Below are 18,467 nucleotides of genomic sequence, written 5' to 3' on the forward strand. Positions count from 1 at the left end.
CAGGAGAATTGTGTGTTTAATGTGCTCTTAGACTTTCATGGCACAAATTAGAGACTACAGGTTTGCTTTTGAAACTAGCCATAAATGTTCTTAAACTGAAAAAATTTTGTTACAACCATTCAAGGAAGACTAGGTTGTTCTTGAAATAGTATTGGTCTAGCTTATGTTAATGTTGCCTTCTCAATATCCCTTAAAGTTTATTCTGTCAAAATTTGTATTTAGCCTGTTGATTCTCAATCCATTGTTAATGTCTTTACTAACACACAGGGTTTTTTTGTTTTTTGCCTATGAAGAAACTTGAGGGAATCAGAAACCAGTAGTCTTGGGAGGTGGGGAGTGCATATGGTGATAGAAATTGGTATTGCAGGAGTTGGAGGGACTGTTGACTGTACACCTTTCAATATTACCAAAAAATTAACCTTATAAATATATTATTTATATACAATGTTAAAATAAGGGGGGCCCTAATTGTTGAGTAAAAACGTGCTTATAGAATAAGTTGAAAATATAAGAAAATACAAAGAAAAATTATAATCAACAATCTCAACCATCTAGATGTAACATCTCATAGGTTACTTCGGCCTGAAAGAAAAGTCATGTTTATATATATAGTGTTGGCTCTGGTGCTCAGTCACTCAGTCATGTCCAACTCTTTGTGACCCCATGGACTGTAGCCCGCCAGGCTCCTCTGTCCATGAGATTTTATAGGCAAGAATACTGGTGTGGATTGCCGTTTCCTCTCAAAGGGATCTTCCCAAGCCAGGGGTCAAACGGGTTCTTTACCACTAAGCCACCTGGGAAGCCCATATACAGTGGACCCATGGCCAGTGTTAGGGTTCGGGAAGCAGGTGAAAATCAGCGTGTAACTTTCATAGTCTTCTCTGTGTCCAGGGTTCTGGATCTGTGAGTTCAACCCACCAAGGATTGTATGTATTGTGATTGATTGTACTGTGGTGCGTTTCTAATGAAAAAAGTCCACATATGAGTGGAGCCATGAAAGTCAGCTCCTTGTTGTTTAAGGATCACCTGTACAAATTTGTACATTTTGACAAAACAATTTATAATGTGTTATTTGAATGAAAGCAAAATAATTGATAAAAACTATGCAGATGACACCACCCTTATGGCAGAAAGTGAAAAGGAACTAGAAAGCCTCTTGATGAAAGTGAAAGTGGAGAGTGAAAAAGTTGGGTTAAAACTCAACATTCAGAAAATGAAGATCATGGCATCTGGTCCCATCACTTCATGGGAAATAGATGGGGAAACACTAGAAACAGTGTCAGACTTTATTTTTGGGGGGCTCCAAAATCACTGCAGATGGTGACTGCAGCCATGAAATTAAAAGATGCTTACTCCTTGGAAGAAAAGTAATGACCAACCTAGATAGCATATTGAAAAGCAGAGACATTACTTCACCAACAAAGGTCCATCTAGTCAAGGCTATGGTTTTTCCTGTGGTCATGTATGGATGTGAGAGTTGGACTGTGAAGAAGGCTGAACACCGAAGAATTGATGCTTTTGAACTGTGGTGTTGGAGAAGACTCTTGAGAGTCCCTTGATCTGCAAGGAGATCCATCCAGTCCATTCTGAAGGAGATCAGCCCTGGGATTTCTTTGGAGGGAATGATGCTAAAGCTGAAACTCCAGTACTTTGGCCGCCTCATGCGAAGAGTTGACTCACTGGAAAAGACTCTGATGCTGGGAGGGATTGGGGGCAGGAGGAGAAGGGGACGACCGAGGATGAGATGGCTGGATGGCATCACTGACTTGATGGATGTGAGTCTGAGTGAACTCCGGGAGTTGGTGATGGACAGGGAGGCCTGGCGTGCTGAGATTCATGGGGTCGCAAAGAGTCGGACACGACTGAGCGACTGAACTGATCTGAAAAAATTATTTGATTTTCCAGATTATTAACTATTTTGCTTTCATTCTTTTTCATTGCTGCATAGTTCTATCATGTTGAAATACTTGATTTCACCAGTTCACTATTGTTGGATATACAGATTGTCCTACTTTTCTTTGATTATAATTCCTTGTGAATTAAATCATCAGTAATGATTATTAGATGCAGAATTGCTGAGTCAAAGTCACAGTTATTTTTTTTTAACTTTTTAATTTGCACTGGGGTATAGCCAATATACCCAATATATACCAGTATAGCCAATAAGAATGTTGTGACATTTTCATGTGAACCATTCATATACATGTATCCATTCTCACCCTAACTCCTCTCCCATCCAGGCTGCCAAATAACATTGAGCAGAGTTCCATGTGCTATACAGTAGGTCCCTGTTGGTTATCCATTTTGAATATAGCTATATTTACATGGCTATCCCAGACTCCCTAACTATCCCTTCTCCCCATCCTTGCCCTCTTCCCTGCATCCCAAGTTAGTTCCCTAAGTCTGTGTTTTGTGTTCGCTTGTATCTTTCCTGTTTAGGTTCCACATGTGCGGGATGCCATACTGGGCTTCCCTGGTGGCTCAGAGGGTAAAACGTCTGCCTGCAATGTGGGAGACCTGGGTTCGATCCCTAGGCCAGGAAGATCCCCTGGAGAAGGAAACGGCACCCCACTCCAGTGTTCTTGCCTGGAGAATCCCATGGACAGAGGAGCTTGGTGGGCTACAGTCCACAGGGTCACATGACTGAGTGACTTCACTTCACTTCACTTCACTTCCTTCTCTTGAGGCTTCCCTGGTGGCTCAGAGGGTAAAGCGTCTGCCTGCAATGTAGGAGACCTGGGTTCAGTCCCTAGGCCAGGAAGATCCCCTGGAGAAGGAAATGGCAACCCACTCCAGTACTCTTGCCTGGAGAATCCCATGGATGGAGAATCCCATGGATGGAGGATCCTGGTGGGCTACAGCCCATTGGGTCGCAAAGAGTCGGACACGACTGAGCGACTTAACATAATATGAGGGATGTCATATGATATTTCTCTTTCTCTGTCTCTGACTTACCGTCACTCCGTATAACAGTCTCTAGGTCCATCCAGCCACATAGTTATTTTTAAGGCGTAATCAGATTGCCTCCCAGAAGGTATGTGCTCATTTGTGCTCATTATGTGTATGAGCATCTCACTGTGGCTGCATGACATGCCCAGTTGATCAGCCACTCACTTACGAATTCATTGCAGTATAATAAATGGAACCTAAAGATAGGCAATTCCCCAGATTCCTGGTGGTGGGGAGAAAACAATATAGGGCATGTAAGTGAAATTGATCTCGTACCCAGTATGTGATTGCCCTTAGGCTGTAGTAGGTATTTTGCACAATGTAAGTCTAGAGTATTTGAATATTAGGTTCCTGCACTTAGCCATGATGGGTGATGTTTTCACTGTCGTAGTTGAACTCTTCTCAGCTGATAGATTGAATTGTATTCTGCCTACTGCTGGCCAAGCATTATAGTGGAAGGATGTATAAAACTGAACATTTGCTAGATTAAAATATTCCTAAAAGTGGATGTCCAACTGAATTTATCAAAAGATGAGAGATGGTTGACTAAGTAGCTTGCACACTTGAATCCAGAGAAGATATTGCACTGTATTTAACTGTCTCTCAAAATGTTTACTGACCATCTTGTGTTGACGTGCAGAGGTACTTTGCTGGCACACTAGTGGTTCTGTGAATTTCACTTTTGGATCTTGGCAGAGAAGGGGGAGAAGAGGCTAGGCAAATAATTGGCAAGAGAAGCAAATAGTTACAAGTCTGTTAACAATGAAGTCTTGTTTGCCCATGCTTGGCCTGTCTGGAGTTCTGAGACTGGATTCCTTAGCTCTGTGAACTGTAGCACAAGAGCATTCCTTTGGTTTAGGGTGCTTGCGACTGTAAGCATGCTGAAAAGAACACAGTCATGTGCATCTTAGTGGGATGAGTATATCCTGTCCCTGTTAGGACTTAGTATAAAGGCATTAATTGTAGGAAGTGGGCTAGGAATGGTTTATCAGTGCAAGTCTCTGGAATTGCTTCTTAGATCTGTTTGTGTTTTGTGTGTTTCAGAGTGAAAAGGTTACGGAAATCAAGACTTACCTTTTTTTTTTGATAAAGCAAAGGAGCAAAGACCACTTATTTAATAGATTGTTGTGAGAAAGATCCAATTTTATAGCATAAGCTCTTTCAAAGACTACTACTTTAGTAGTATCTATTTGCAATAAGTGAAATTGTTATTTCACCTAACTTGGGGTTATGATCTGTTAATAAATTCATAGTTTTATTATAGAATTGAACTAAGAATTAGAATGTGATGATACATAGTTGTAATTTTACCAGTTTTGAAAGTGTCCTCTTTTTTGGCAACAGTGAGAAAAACTAAGGGCAAAATTTAAAATACCATGTTTATTACTAAGAGCAGATGAAGTGTTTGTAAGAAGTCATGTATCTGGTTGTAGGTCTTTCCTTTGTTCACATGTGTCCTATGTTTCTGTGTTCGGGTAGATGAGCATTCACCCGCACCCAGTTTTTAGTCTCACTTTTGTTTTTCTCTTGTGAAATATTTCCTTCAGCAAAAGCATGATGAAAATTAACTTTTAGTAATTAAAATGTTAAATTCTCTCTCTGCTTAACAGCTAACTTTTTGTTTTTGTTTTCAGCATTGGTTAGATGGTACAAAAAGCATCAAAAAGCAAGTAAAAAGTAAGTGTTGAAAAAATTTTGAAAAAAATTGGAAACTGAATTACATATAATTGCATATTAGAAACTGGTTTCTCATAGTCGGGACATAAGTCGTGTTTCTGATGAGTTTCTTAGCATCTCCATTTTTCTAAAGATAATTTCAATCTGATATATCGACCCACCCCTTAAATTATATAGGGTTGATGGTAATCTAGATTCAGGTAGTTTGTTTGTTTGTTTGTAGTTTGTTTCTAGGATAAAGGCTTGTAGTTTGGAAATGAGATTGAGTTCCCATGAGATGCTTAACTTCTGTTTAGTAGTTACTTACACTGGAATTTTTCTGTTTGCTATCCGCCCTGCTTTAGAAAGCATTTTGAGACTTTAAGGCTGTAACCTTATTTTTTTTGTTAAGACTAATGAAAAGAAATTATTCACATAAAATGTCAGTATTATTCCTAGTGATAGGGAAAAGTACCAGTGTCCAGTCCATAGTCCATCATGTTTTTTGTAGTACCAGATTTTAGGGCACCTCAACTTTTTTACAAAATAACGGGATCTCTGATACTATAGAGGTTAGTGAAGTGGTGAAGTGAATTGGAAAGGATGTGAGTGAATTTGCCAGGTGCAGTTAACAACAGGTGTTCTTTTTGCTCTCAAGAAATACAGCTCGGCAGCTGTGTAGGGCTGTTAGTGTACACAGTCAGGACCTTTTTATTTGACATATTTGGCCCTAAACTTTTGGAATTCATCTGGAGCTGTCTGTTCTTGGGAGCACAGATGATGTGATAGGGCTACATGGTGGTTGGGACATTTAAAAAGTCTACTGATTGTGTTAGGTTTAAGCCTACAGTGTAACCTGAATTATTGCTGTAATAATCTATTCTCTTCTGTCTACTTCAGTAGATTTTTGACAAGTTTACTGACTGAAAATCCTTACTATTTAAATAGCTATATTGAAAAAATTACCCTCCCCCCCTTTTCTTTTAATGGCAGTTGGTTCACCCTATTGTCTGCATCTTCGAGTTAAGTTTTATTCCTCAGAACCAAACAACCTTCGTGAAGAGCTGACCCGGTAAGACCACTATCTAGAGTTATGTACAAGAGTCAAGTTTCAGTTAGACTAGCTAAAGATGTTGGAAGATTGCCTCAGTAATTCCTTCAGTTTTACAGACGGTTTATGAAATGGGTACTTTGTCCTGGTAACAGGATACCTGACAAGGGAATTTCATTTTGAGACAGTGTTTTTTTAAGTGTAGGAAGTTTTCCTTTATTTACCAATTTTCAAAACAGTTGGTTCTCTGACATTCTGCAATAGTAACTAGCGAGTTCTGAAGTATCACTATCAACTCATGAATTTTAAACAGGGCCATTGTGTTTTAATATATTACCTTTTTATGTTTGTTGATAGTCAAAATTATCTATTTTTGGCCACCAGAGAGTTACTTCAGGTTGGCTCCTGACTTTCTTTTTTGACATACCATTGAGTAATGAAAATATTGAATCCTGATTTCTCTTGAATGGTCTTAAATAACTTTATATAAGTTACAGAAACTGATTTTTATTTTGTCTTGCCTCCTTAGTATTTATCCATTGAGTCTATATTGCATTTCTATAACTCATGCACATGTACTACTTTTATTAAGTAAAAAATTGAATTGCTGAATCCCTTTAGAAGGGTTTCCTCTTGAATATTCTCCTGATGGATAAGAGTATGGCTGTCATTTGTGTGTATGTAGCTGTATCCCTTTACATACGAGGTGACTGTGTTGTCAGATCACAGAGCTCATTCTCAGAATTTACTTTAAACCTTGTCTTTTGAGAGAGTGTCCTGAACTCCAGTGCATCCTTCTGATGCTGAATGCCCCTTGTTTCATATTCTTTTTCCTTTATAGACTCTATTGTGGGTAAAGTTTTATAATTAAGAATGTTTCTTCTCAAATTAGAAGGGCAGGATTATTTATCACGGTAGATTGTTCTTTTTAGTTAAATTTGTGCCTTTTATTTTTCTTAGGTATTTATTTGTTCTTCAGTTAAAACAAGATATTCTCAGTGGAAAGTGAGTATTAGTTTAAGGTAAACCATGTTTTCTTGAGTAGTTGAAAAAATAAGTTCATAGTTAAATATGAAAAAGAAGCAATCAACATAAAGTATGTCTTATTTCCATTTATCATAAAACAGATTGTGACAAAGGCTTATTTAACACATTTATGTTTTGGTCTCAGATTAGAGTGTCCCTTTGATACAGCGGTTCAGTTGGCAGCTTACAACTTGCAAGGTAAGCAGTTTTTATGTTCGCTGTTAAGAGTGAAGCATAATTCTTCTTTGTGTGTGTTTGATGCCTCCCAGAAGATTCATAGTGACATGCCAGAAGAGAAACACCTGTGTTTGTGTAATCTTGCATCAGTATCCAGCTCTGATTCTCTTGTTTCAGAGCATTGCCTTCTTTTCCTTCCCTTAACTTTATTTGCTATCTTTCTGTCTAATAGTATTTTCAAGCAGAATTTGCCATCTGCTTGATAATTCAGTACATGATATGGTTGGACCCTCAGCAAATTTTTTCTTTTTATAAAGAATGCAGGGATGTATGAGTAAATTGTTGCTGTGGCCACCTGGCTTGCTTTCTTTTGTCTTATTCTTAAGAATAAGTCCATGAAAAGAAATACTTAGCATGTATTTAAAAGTTCTGATGGTTATTTAAGAGTTTTTTAAAAAGTGTTTTCCAGTCAATGAGATTAATGAAAAACTTACCCTTTTGTACCTTGTTACACTGATCAAATATTTGTTAAACTTAGGCATTTTCTTCTGAAAAAATTGACATTTTAGGAAAATGATAATTTATCTTTGTTCATAAAATGGAAAGAAACATTTTGGCTGGAGTATCTATATATATTAGAATAAAAATAATATTTAATAATTAAGACATTAATAATTTTATGCTTTTTTTGGGTGATTCTGTATTATCCCCAATATCTCTAAATCAGTAGTATTATTTTCCATTGTATGGGTAATAGACTATATTTTCATGTTTTATGATAAGCCTAATCTGCTGATTTTGTACTTTTGGAAAGCATATTTTTCTGTTGCTAGAGTAATTGGTGACTGAAGGAAATTTCTGTACTTCAGAAATTTGCTGCTAATATAAACTTTAGTCTGTCTACAGACTGAAACTTGTTTTTTATCTTCTGGAATGTTGAATGGATACTAGTTTGGAAGTGCTGTACCTTTAGAACTGTAATGATTACAGTGCATAATTGCATGCATCTTTTCTTGAAAGCACGTTTTTAGTGTTCTGCTAATTGCTGTGTGAGAATTCTGAAACTCTCGGATCTATAGAAAAGCTGTCATTTTCAATATCTGTGTTCCACCACTTACTGCTTTGTCATTCTGTCTCATTTTGTAAGTTTCATGACAGCCAAAATTTATACTTCTTGAAAATGGTCTTTGTGCATTTTTGTGTGTTTAACAAAGCACTTATTTAAAGTAATGCTCACTAAATATTTACTGTCTGATTCATGCATATAGCTCTGTTATATTATCTCTTAACCCCTACTTATATTTTTTCCCTAAATAAAATCTCTTTCTTACTTTCTCTTTTATCCATGGTTACCATTTTTATTTTGGTGAGGGGACAGGAAAGTAGGATTTACTGGTAGGCACGAGTAAGGAGGGAACAGTGCCAGGGCTCTCATGAGTTCAGGGCCCACCATTCATCCAGGGAGCCACAATTAGGGATGTATTTGACCCGCAGCCATCTGGGATGAGCTGTGTTTTCGAATTTGTCCATATTAACTTAGTAAATCCCCCCTTCTTGGAGATGTGGATCTTTTAGAAGCCAGGAAACTTGAACTTGCCTCTCAATAGGGCCTCAATCACAAGCTCCTTGTTCTGCAGCGTGACATTATGACTTGGCCAATGTGGACCCTAGCCTCTGTGCCCTGGGCTTTCCGAAGGTGCCCTGCATCCCTGTCTGGAGCTTATCAGCTCCAATGTAGGACAGCATGGTGCAAGGGATAGAGCCCCACTCAGATATGAAAACCATCTTTGCCACAGCTTTCCATCATGTACTTATTAGCACAAATACGGGCAGCCTTCGGGGCCTCAGAGGAGAGCTGCTCATACTCATCTGACACTGTGGCTGCAGAGTGGGCGTGGTGCAACTGTTTTTGTGATTACTGGAAACTTCATACTGTGTCTTACGCGTCTCATTGTCCTGTGTCTAAAAGTTTACCAAATCCTACTGATTATTAAGGTCCTTAAGAGTAAATTAACTGAAGTATTACTCCCTCTTCATAAAATTAGCTCCTTGCTTCTTGTTTATGACTTTTTTTTTTTCCCACACCATGTGGCATGTGGAACTTCACCAAGCAAAGAGCGAACCTGTGCCCCCTGCAGTGGAAGTGTGAGTCTTTAAGGCCCACCAGAGAGGCCCTCATTTATGATTTTTTATCAGAATAATCTTTATCAGTTTTATCACACACTCAAGTTTAGTTTTTCTTCACCATTTTAGTATATATCCTGAACAACATTATGTAGCAGATTTAGTTTGGGGCTTTTAAAGAACTTGTGTTCTACTTATGGTTGTTAGTGGGGAAAGAATGGGAGGAAGGGATAGTTAGGGAGTTTGGGATCCGTATGTACGCACTGCTATATTTAAAATGAAAAACCAACAAGGACCTGCTGAACAGCGCAGGGAACTCTGCTCAGTGTTACGTGACAGCCTGGAGACGAGGGGAGTTTGGGGAAGAGTGGATCCATGTGTAGGTATGGCTGCGTCACTCTGCTGTCTACCAGAAACTAGAACAACATTGTTAATCGGCTATACTCCAATATAAAATAAAAAGAAAAAACAAACTTACATTCCAGACAGAAGAGCAGTTTCTTCAAGTGAAGTGGGAGTGAGAATATTTTCCAAGGTTGTTGTGAAGTTAAATGACAGTATGTCTGCAATATGACTATTGTGTAATGTAGATGCTTAGTAAACCATAAGTTATTACCATTTTTATGATTATCTCAAAGTAGGACTCATGTACTTTTTCTCTCCATGGCTGAATTTTTTATCAAAATGGAAGTGTTTTAATTTAAGTAAAATATTTTTTAAAGGAAAACTTTCTAAAGAACAGAAAATGAGAATCATCATTTTCCCTCCATCCCCAAACCCAGTTCAGAGGTAACCACAGATGGGCACATAAATGTGTGTGCACTATCCAGTAGCTTTTCTTTTTTATTTCTGTGGGATTAATAATTTAAAACTCCAGGGGGACAGCAATTATATCTTACAGTGATGTTTAATGTCATGTTCTGTGCATAATAGCTGCTTAGTAGATACCAGCTAATTGTTTTTTTTAAAAGGATTGCTGAATATTTTTGTTTCTTCAATATACAGTCGAAAGCTATTTCTCTGTGTAAGGCTAAAAGATTTTCAGAAGCTAAGCATTGTACAGTATGACTCAATTAGGAGTAAGACATTTAATTGAAAATAGACTACTGGCCACAATTATATGATTTGTGCATACAGACAGGTAAGTCACAGTCTAAGCTGGATTTATTTTTGGTAATGGTCTGGGTGTTATGAATGCCTTTTAGTTTAAGAAAGTCTAATCTTCTATTAATAAGTGTGTATTGAAGAAGGATTCAGCAGGAAGTAAACTATAACAAAACATAACCTTGTGAAACTTAACATTTGTAGCTGAACTTGGTGACTACGACCTTGCTGAGCACAGTCCTGAACTTGTGTCTGAGTTCAGGTTTGTGCCTATTCAGACAGAAGAGATGGAGCTCGCTATATTTGAGAAATGGAAAGAATACAGGTACTTTAACATCACCACAACAGTGATTTCATGTTTGTTTTCTTCTATTTCTCTTACTTAGCATAGAATTCATTGTATATTTATAATCATCTTAAAATTTATTATTTTTTAAATTTCAGAGGTCAGACACCAGCACAAGCTGAAACCAATTATCTGAATAAAGCCAAGTGGTTAGAAATGTATGGGGTTGATATGCATGTGGTTAAGGTAAGCACTGTGTTGTGATGCTTTTTAAGAAAGTTATTCCTTTAAGACTCAAGGTAACTATGGAATCTCTTAGTATGAAGGAGAGTGTGTAATTTGCAGGGGCTATACTGGGTACTTTGGATGTGTGGTTATGAAGATTGAGAGTAAATACTGAATGATGAGAGTCTCACACAAAAACTTGTTATAAGAAAGAAGACAGCCAAAATTTCCAAAAAGGTGTGTCTGTGGTTTTGAGTTGTCACTGTTGTTTTCTTTTTTTTAGTTTTTGAATCACTTTTTATTCTTCGATTCATATTCATATCATCTTTTATCATGTAAGCTTGAGTAGGCTCTGTAAAAATGAAAATAATTTAGAAGGTAAAGTTGAAAATTTGTAGCTTGAGGGGACTTTGATAAGCTGTGCCTGCGTAAATACTAAGTCGATTCAGTCATGTCTGACTCTTTGTGACCCTACTGACTTTTAGCCTGAGGGATCCTCTGTCCATAGGGTTCTCCAAGCAAGAATACTGGAGTGGGTTGCCATGCTCTTCTGCATTGATAAGCTCTAGTCTAGTATAACTTACGGAGTGATTTGTTGTTTTTAGTTTTAAAAGCTCAATTTTCCCAAAAATGCAGTTTTTTTCAAAATCTGTGATTTAAATAGTGACTAGAATTTGGGAAGACTCTGGAAAGCTTTCTTTCGTGTGGCAGTGTCACTACCTGTATGTCTTCCAATGAACACATACATTAAAACTATATAGTGTCTCAGTGAACTAAATCTGCATGAGTTTTCCTAAGAATGTTATTTTGGATGTTTTAATTGTTGAAAGCACCTTTCACATTAATATTAGCCTGTATGTAATTAATATAATTCAGTATGAAAAGAAAAACAGTCCTTTGAAAATGTGAACCCTGTTTTATACAGATAAAGCTAACACATGTTGCTCCCCTGAAATTAGGCCAGAGATGGGAATGACTACAGCTTGGGACTGACCCCAACAGGAGTCCTTGTTTTTGAAGGAGAGACCAAAATTGGCTTATTTTTTTGGTAAGCAGAGATAATGTCAAAGATAATTACTGTTGTTTTGCTTTTTAAATGAATAAAAACACTTAAATGAAGTTAGAACATAAAATAGAATTTGGACATAGTTCTGACAAGCTTGTAAATGAATTGCAACTCTCTCCTGTTATCCTCCTATTTATCTGTAATCCTGCTTTTCCAAGCCAATTTTTAAAACTCTTAATTGCATTTTCCATTAGTTTCAACATATGCTAAAATACGTACGTTAACATAAATATTATCTAGTTCTGTGTATTAACTGTTCACATGGACACTCCCTCTGTCATGTGGTTATGTGGCTGTTTTTTAGTGTTTCTCATTCCGCAGTCCTGTTACTCCCTGCTCCTCACTGTATGCTGTGCTGCGCTTAGTCACTTAGTCATGTCTGACTCTCTGCGACGTTAGCCTGCCAGGCTTCTCTGTCCAGGCAAGAATACTGGCGGGGGTTGCCATGCCCTCCTTCAGGGGATCTTCCCAATCCAGGGATTGAACGCGGCTCTGCCACCAATTCTTTACTGCCTGAGCCACCACGGAAGCCCAAGAATACTGGAGTGGGTAGCCTATCCTTTCTCCAGGAGAGCTTCCTAACCCAGGAATCGAACCTGGGTCTCCTGCATTGCAGGCAGATTCTTTACCAGCTGAGCTACCAGGAAATCCCACCGCTCACTGTATAGGAAGGAGATACTAATACAGGTGGGAGATGAAGTTGGGAAGTGGGCCATAAAGTGAGGTTTAAATGTTTTTTTTTTTTTTAATTTTTTAAATTAAAGATGTCTTTGACCATAAAGTGGCTATAGAAAAGAGTTGAAAATCAGTAATCTGGGTTTTTTAAAAATGCCTTTTAGAAAGCTTTTGTCTTTTTTCCTGTGTCCAGTTCCTGTGCTGCTGCTGTAACATTATTAAGCTCAGAAAATTTCTTCCACCATAGGAACCTGTGACTATATATGATATATATATATTTATTCATTCAACTTTTTCCTTAACGTTTTTAATGTCTTATATATGTGCAGCATAAGTTTTGCCAAAGGCATTGCTTTTGAAATTTTTTTTTGTTATCTTAACTATTTTTTAGATTGGAGATGTTTTCGCTGAGCAGTACAGATTATGTTTACCCTCTTACCAGCTTTCAATTCAGAAGTTAGATGATCAATGCGCTTGAAGTAACAGCAAATTTTTTAAACTTCGAGGATATTTATTTGAAATCTGGCTGTTATTCTCATATTATAGGCCCAAGATAACCAGATTGGATTTTAAGAAGAATAAACTAACGTTGGTGGTTGTAGAAGATGATGATCAGGTAGGAATTATATTGTATTACATATTTAACAGTGACTGTGTTACATGGTAACTTAATTCTCTAAAAGGGGAAACACACTGTTCTATAATCATAGAACAGAAACTTAGTATAATTAATAACGTAATTCCTTGCTTTATGTCAAACCATCTTCAAACTGTAGTTTTCTGTCTTTAAGATTAAAGATTAAATAAAAGACTGTTCTTGTTCTTTAGTTGATGAGTGTGTATCTTAAGTGTATAAAAAATTATATCTAAATGTGGCTTTTTGCCTTTAGTTCCTGATGAAAAAGATTAATCAAAAAGATGTATCTAATAATATTTTTTAATAAAGCCTTCTATACTAAGGATTATCTGTTTTTCAGTTAAATCTAGTTCCTAATTGATAAACTCATAATAGCATGAATGAATCTCAAATGAATTATGCTAAGGGTAAGAAGCCTGATTAAAAGATTATGACTATATGATTCCATTCTGTGACAGTCTAGGAAAGGCAGCCCTTACAGGCGTAGGGAATCACTCACTGATCCTTTGGAACTGGGTATGTGAGGAGGCTTGACTGCAAAGAAACAGCACAAGGAATTTGGAGGTTGACAGAACTATTCTATATCCTGATTTTGATGGTGGTTGCATGACTCTGTACATTTTTAAAAGCCATGGAATTGTGAGTAATTTTATTGCACGCCAAATAATACCTTGGAAATATATAGACAGATATAAATAAAAGCAAACAGGTCAAATGTTAAAAAGATGTATATGCACAGTGAAGTGTGAGTAGGGCTACTTAGCAGAACCTGGAAAAAGGAGATCCTGAAAATTAGATAAAACAATTCCAAGTTTTTGGAAAGTTTTCAGTTGTATTACTGAGATACGTGCAAAGGATTTCCCTGTCACACAGCTTGGAGGAATATCAGAGACAGTAATTGAGCATTTAAAAAAGAAATGTCTTGATGGCACGCATGATTATTATATTATTGACAAATGAGTTGAAAATGCTTCAGAAGAGTCAGGTTTCACATCTAAAGACAATCTATTTACAAAATATTTTCCTTTTTATTTAAGCACAGATGTGATTAAATGATATTTGTATCGAATCTAAAGAAATCACTCAAGAAGAATAAGATACAGTTCTGTATGATAAAAAAATATGGTCATAGCTTTATTGGTGATACTTAATGGTAATCCACTCTAGCACTCTTGCCTGGAAAATCCCATGGACGGAGGAGCCTGATAGGCTACAGTCCATGGGGTCGCAAAGAGTCGGACACGACTGAGCGACTTCACTTTCACTTTCATTGGCCATAAAATAATTGTACATCTTAGAATTGATGAAATTTCAGATTTAATCTAATGCAGTATTAACTTCTTACATATCTTTTTGAAGGTGTTTTATACATATATACAAGCAAATGTGTATATCATTTCTGTGCAGAGGTTGCCATGCTTACGCACTGTTCTCCTACTTATCCTTTTTAAACTTTATGTTCTAACTTGGAATGTTTTCTATATCAATATGTAAAGTGGAGATCAGTGGAGAAATAACTCCAGAAAGAATGAAGGGATGGAGCCAAAGCAAAAACAATACCCAGTTGTGGATGTGACTGGTGATAGACGCAAGATCCAATGCTGTAAAGAGCAATATTGCATAGGAACCTGGAATGTCAGGTCCATGAATCAAGGCAAATTGGAAGTGGTCAAACAAGAGATGGCAAGGGTGAACGTCGACATTCTAGGAATCAGCAAACTAAAATGGACTGGAATGGGTGAGTTTAACTCAGATGACCATTATATCTACTATTGCAGGCAGGAATCCCTCAGAAGAAATGGAGTAGCCATCATGGTCAACAAAAGAGTCCGAAATGCAGTACTTGGATGCAATCTCAAAAATGACAGAATGATCTCTGTTCGTCTCCAAGGCAAACCATTCAGTATCACAGTTATCCAAGTCTGTGCCCCAACCAGTAACGCTGAAGAAGCTGAAGTTAACGGTTTTATGAAGACCTACAAGACCTTTTAGAACTAACACCCAAAATAGATGTCCTTTTCATTATAGGGGACTGGAATGCAAAAGTAGGAAGTCAAGAAACACCTGGAGTAACGGGCAAATTTGACCTTGGAATATGGAATGAAGCAGGGCAAAGACTAATAAGAGTTTTGCCAAGAAAATGCACTGGTCATAGCAAACACCCTCTTCCAACAACACAAGAGAAGACTCTACACATGGACATCACCTGATGGTCAACACCGAAATCAGATTGATTATATTCTTTGCAACCAAAGATGGAGAAGCTCTATACAGTCAACAAAAACAAGACCAGGAGCTGACTGTGGCTCAGAACATGAACTCCTTATCACCAAATTCAGACTGACATTGAAGAAAGTAGGGAAAACCGCTAGACCATTCGGGTATGACCTAAATCAAATCCCTTATGATTAAACAGTAGAAGTGAGAAATAGATTTAAGGGCCTAGATCTCCATCCTAGATGGAGTGCCTGATGAACTATGGACAGAGGTTCGTGACATTGTACAGGAGACAGGGATCAAGACCATCCCCATGGAAAAGAAATCAAAAAAAGCAAAATGGCTGTCTGGGGAGCCTTTCAAATAGCTGTGGAAAGAAGACAAACGAAAAGCAAAGGAGAAAAGGAAAGATAGAAACATCTGAATGCAGAATTCCGAAGAATAGCAAGAAGAGATAAGAAAGCCTTCTTCAGTGATCAATGCAAAGAAATAGAGGAAAAGAACAGAATGGGAAAGACTAGAGATCTCTTCAAGAAAATTAGAGATACCAAGGGAACGTTTCATGCAAAGATGGGCTCAATAAAGGACAGAAATGGTATGGACCTAACAGAAGCAGAAGATATTAAGAAGAGGTGGCAAGAATACACGGAAGAACTGTACAAAAAAGATCTTCATGACCCAGATAATCATGATGATGGGATCACTAATCTAGAGCCAGACATCCTGAAACATGAAGCCAAGTGGGCCTTAGAAAGCATCACTATGAACAAAGCTATGGAGGTGATGGAATTCCAGTTGAGCTGTTTCAAATCCTGAAAGATGATGCTGTGAAAGTGCTGCACTCAATATGCCAGCAAATTTGGAAAACTCGGCAGAGGCCACAGGACTGGAAAAGGTCAGTTTTCATTCCAATCCCAAAGAAAGGCAATGCCAAAGGATGCTCAAACTACCACACAATTGCACTCATCTCACATGCCAGTGAAGTCATGCTCAAAATTCTCCAAGCCAGACTTCAGCAATACGTGAACCGTGAACTCACTGATGTTCAAGCTGGTTTTAGAAAAGGCAGAGGAACCAGAGATCAAATTGCTAGCATCTGCTGGATCATGGAAAAAGCAAGAGAGTTCCAGAAAAACATCTATTTCTGCATTATTGACTATGCCAAAGCCTTTGACTGTGTGAATCACAATAAGCTGTGGAAAATTCTGAAAGAGATGGGAATACCAGACCACCTGACCTGCCTCTTGAGAAATCTGTATGCGGGTCAGGAAGCAACAGTTAGAACTGGACATGGAAAAACAGACTGGTGTCAAATAGGAAAAGGAGTACGTCAAGGCTGTATATCGTCATCCTGCTTATTTAACTTCTATGCAGAGTACATCATGAGAAACGCTGGAATGGAAGCAACACAAGCTGGAATCAAGATTGCTGGGAGAAATATCAATAACCTCAGAGGTGCAGAAGACACCACCCTTGTGGCAGAAAGTGAAGAGGAGCTAAAAAGCCTCTTGATGAAAGTGAAAGAGGAGAGTGAAAAAGTTGGCTTAAAACTCAACATTCAGAAAACGAAGATCATGGCATCTGGTCCCATCACTTCATGGGAAATAGATGGGGAAACAGTAGAAACAGTGTCAGACTTCATTTTGAGGGGCTCCAAAATCACTGCAGATGGTGACTGCAGCCATGAAATTAAAAGACGCTTACTCCTTGGAAGAAAAGTTATGACCAACCTAGATAGTATATTCTAAAACAAAGACATTACTTTGCTGACTAAGGTCCGTCTAGTCAAGGCTATGGTTTTTCCTGTGGTCATGTATGGATGTGAGAGTTGGACTGTGAAGAAGGCTGAGCGCCGAAGAATTGATGCTTTTGAACTGTGGTGTTGGAGAAGACTCTTGAGAGTCCCTTGGACTGCAAGGAGATCCAACCAGTCCATTCTGAAGGAGATCAGCCCTGGGATTTCTTTGGAAGGAATGATGCTAAAGCTGAAACTCCAGTACTTTGGCCACCTCATGAGAAGAGTTGACTCACTGGAAAAGACTCTGATGCTGGGAGGGATTGGGGGCAGGAGGAGAAGGGGACGACAGAGGATGAGATGGCTGGATGTCATCACTGACTCTATGGGCGTGAGTCTGAGTGAACTCTGGGAGTTGGTGATGGACAGGGAGGCCTGGCGTGCTGCGATTCATGGGGTCGCAAAGAGTCGGACACGACTGAGCGACTGAACTGAACTGAACTGATTCTTATAAAAGCATCTAAAATGCATAGTGTTCTAGTGTATGGTGTACTCTATTTAATCAGTTATCCCTTAATTGACATTTATTCACTATTAACTACATATAATTTATACATTGACAAGTATCTATAGAGTAATGTCCTTGAGGGGGATTTGTGGGATTGAATGGTTATGTGCGTTTGTCCTGGATGTAGAGGGATCCTACCAGCTTGCATAGTTTTCAGTGTTCAGGCTTACCTCCAGGAGGGAATTAATTGCATTTGTATCTGAAAGGTTAAAAAAAATGGAATTTCATTGTAGGTTTAAATTTTATTTCTGGTTTTGTGAGTGATACTGAACATCTTGTCATACATTGAATTACTTGATTTCCTTTTCTTCAAACTGTCTGTTCCTTGTGGGTTATTGGCTTTTTTCTTACAGGTTTTGCCATTTGTCACTGACATTATAAATAGTTTATCTAATAGTTGTTTGTCCTTTAACGGTGCGTATTGTGGGGTTTGTCATGCACTTTAAGACTTTTAAATAGGCGAATATATTCATCTTTTATGGATCCTGGGTTTTATGTCACAGAAGGCTTTTCTCTGTCTTGAGAAAGACATTTTCTCATGTTTTGTTTTTTGTTTTATTTTCTCTTTGTGTAGTTTTTGTTGGTACATTTCATTGAAATACACATTCAGAAAAGTGTAAGAATAAATGTACAGCTTGTTGAGTTTTTATGTACACTTTTATGACCAGTACCAGGGTGAGAAAATAGAATCCCAGCAGAATTAGGGAATTTCCCTTGTGTGCCCCTCCAGGTCCAGTTGACCAAGGATAACCACTCACCTGACTTTTGAACTTGGTATAAATGACACCTGACTGACTGTTCTCTTTGAGTCTTCCTTCTGTACTTCGGGGCTGTGATTGTGAGCTTTCAGCCCTGCGGTAGGAGGTGGCTGTAGTTGGCTCATTCCTACTGTTGTATAGTGTACAGTTATATGAATAGACCAGTATTTATCCATGCTGCTGCTAATGGACATTTGAGGTTTTTTTTAAATT

The 18,467-nt window shown here is 37.9% G+C and overlaps 1 protein-coding gene across 8 annotated transcripts in view; it reads left to right on the forward strand.

Moving 5' to 3' along the window:
- Nucleotides 1–18,467, forward strand: part of EPB41L5 (erythrocyte membrane protein band 4.1 like 5) — a 171,883-nt gene that overhangs the window by 49,247 nt on the left and 104,169 nt on the right. For all 8 annotated transcript variants that reach the window (XM_069577819.1, XM_069577822.1, XM_069577823.1 and 5 more), the window contains exons 4-11: nucleotides 4,584–4,626; nucleotides 5,599–5,677; nucleotides 6,617–6,661; nucleotides 6,828–6,880; nucleotides 10,292–10,412; nucleotides 10,532–10,619; nucleotides 11,558–11,646; nucleotides 12,886–12,955. In XM_069577819.1, coding sequence (XP_069433920.1) covers nucleotides 4,584–4,626; nucleotides 5,599–5,677; nucleotides 6,617–6,661; nucleotides 6,828–6,880; nucleotides 10,292–10,412; nucleotides 10,532–10,619; nucleotides 11,558–11,646; nucleotides 12,886–12,955 — 588 coding nt within the window. The remainder of the gene's footprint in view (nucleotides 1–4,583; nucleotides 4,627–5,598; nucleotides 5,678–6,616; nucleotides 6,662–6,827; nucleotides 6,881–10,291; nucleotides 10,413–10,531; nucleotides 10,620–11,557; nucleotides 11,647–12,885; nucleotides 12,956–18,467) is intronic.

The sequence above is a fragment of the Ovis canadensis genome, chromosome 2 (genome assembly GCF_042477335.2).
Source record: "Ovis canadensis isolate MfBH-ARS-UI-01 breed Bighorn chromosome 2, ARS-UI_OviCan_v2, whole genome shotgun sequence".
NCBI lineage: Eukaryota > Metazoa > Chordata > Mammalia > Artiodactyla > Bovidae > Ovis > Ovis canadensis.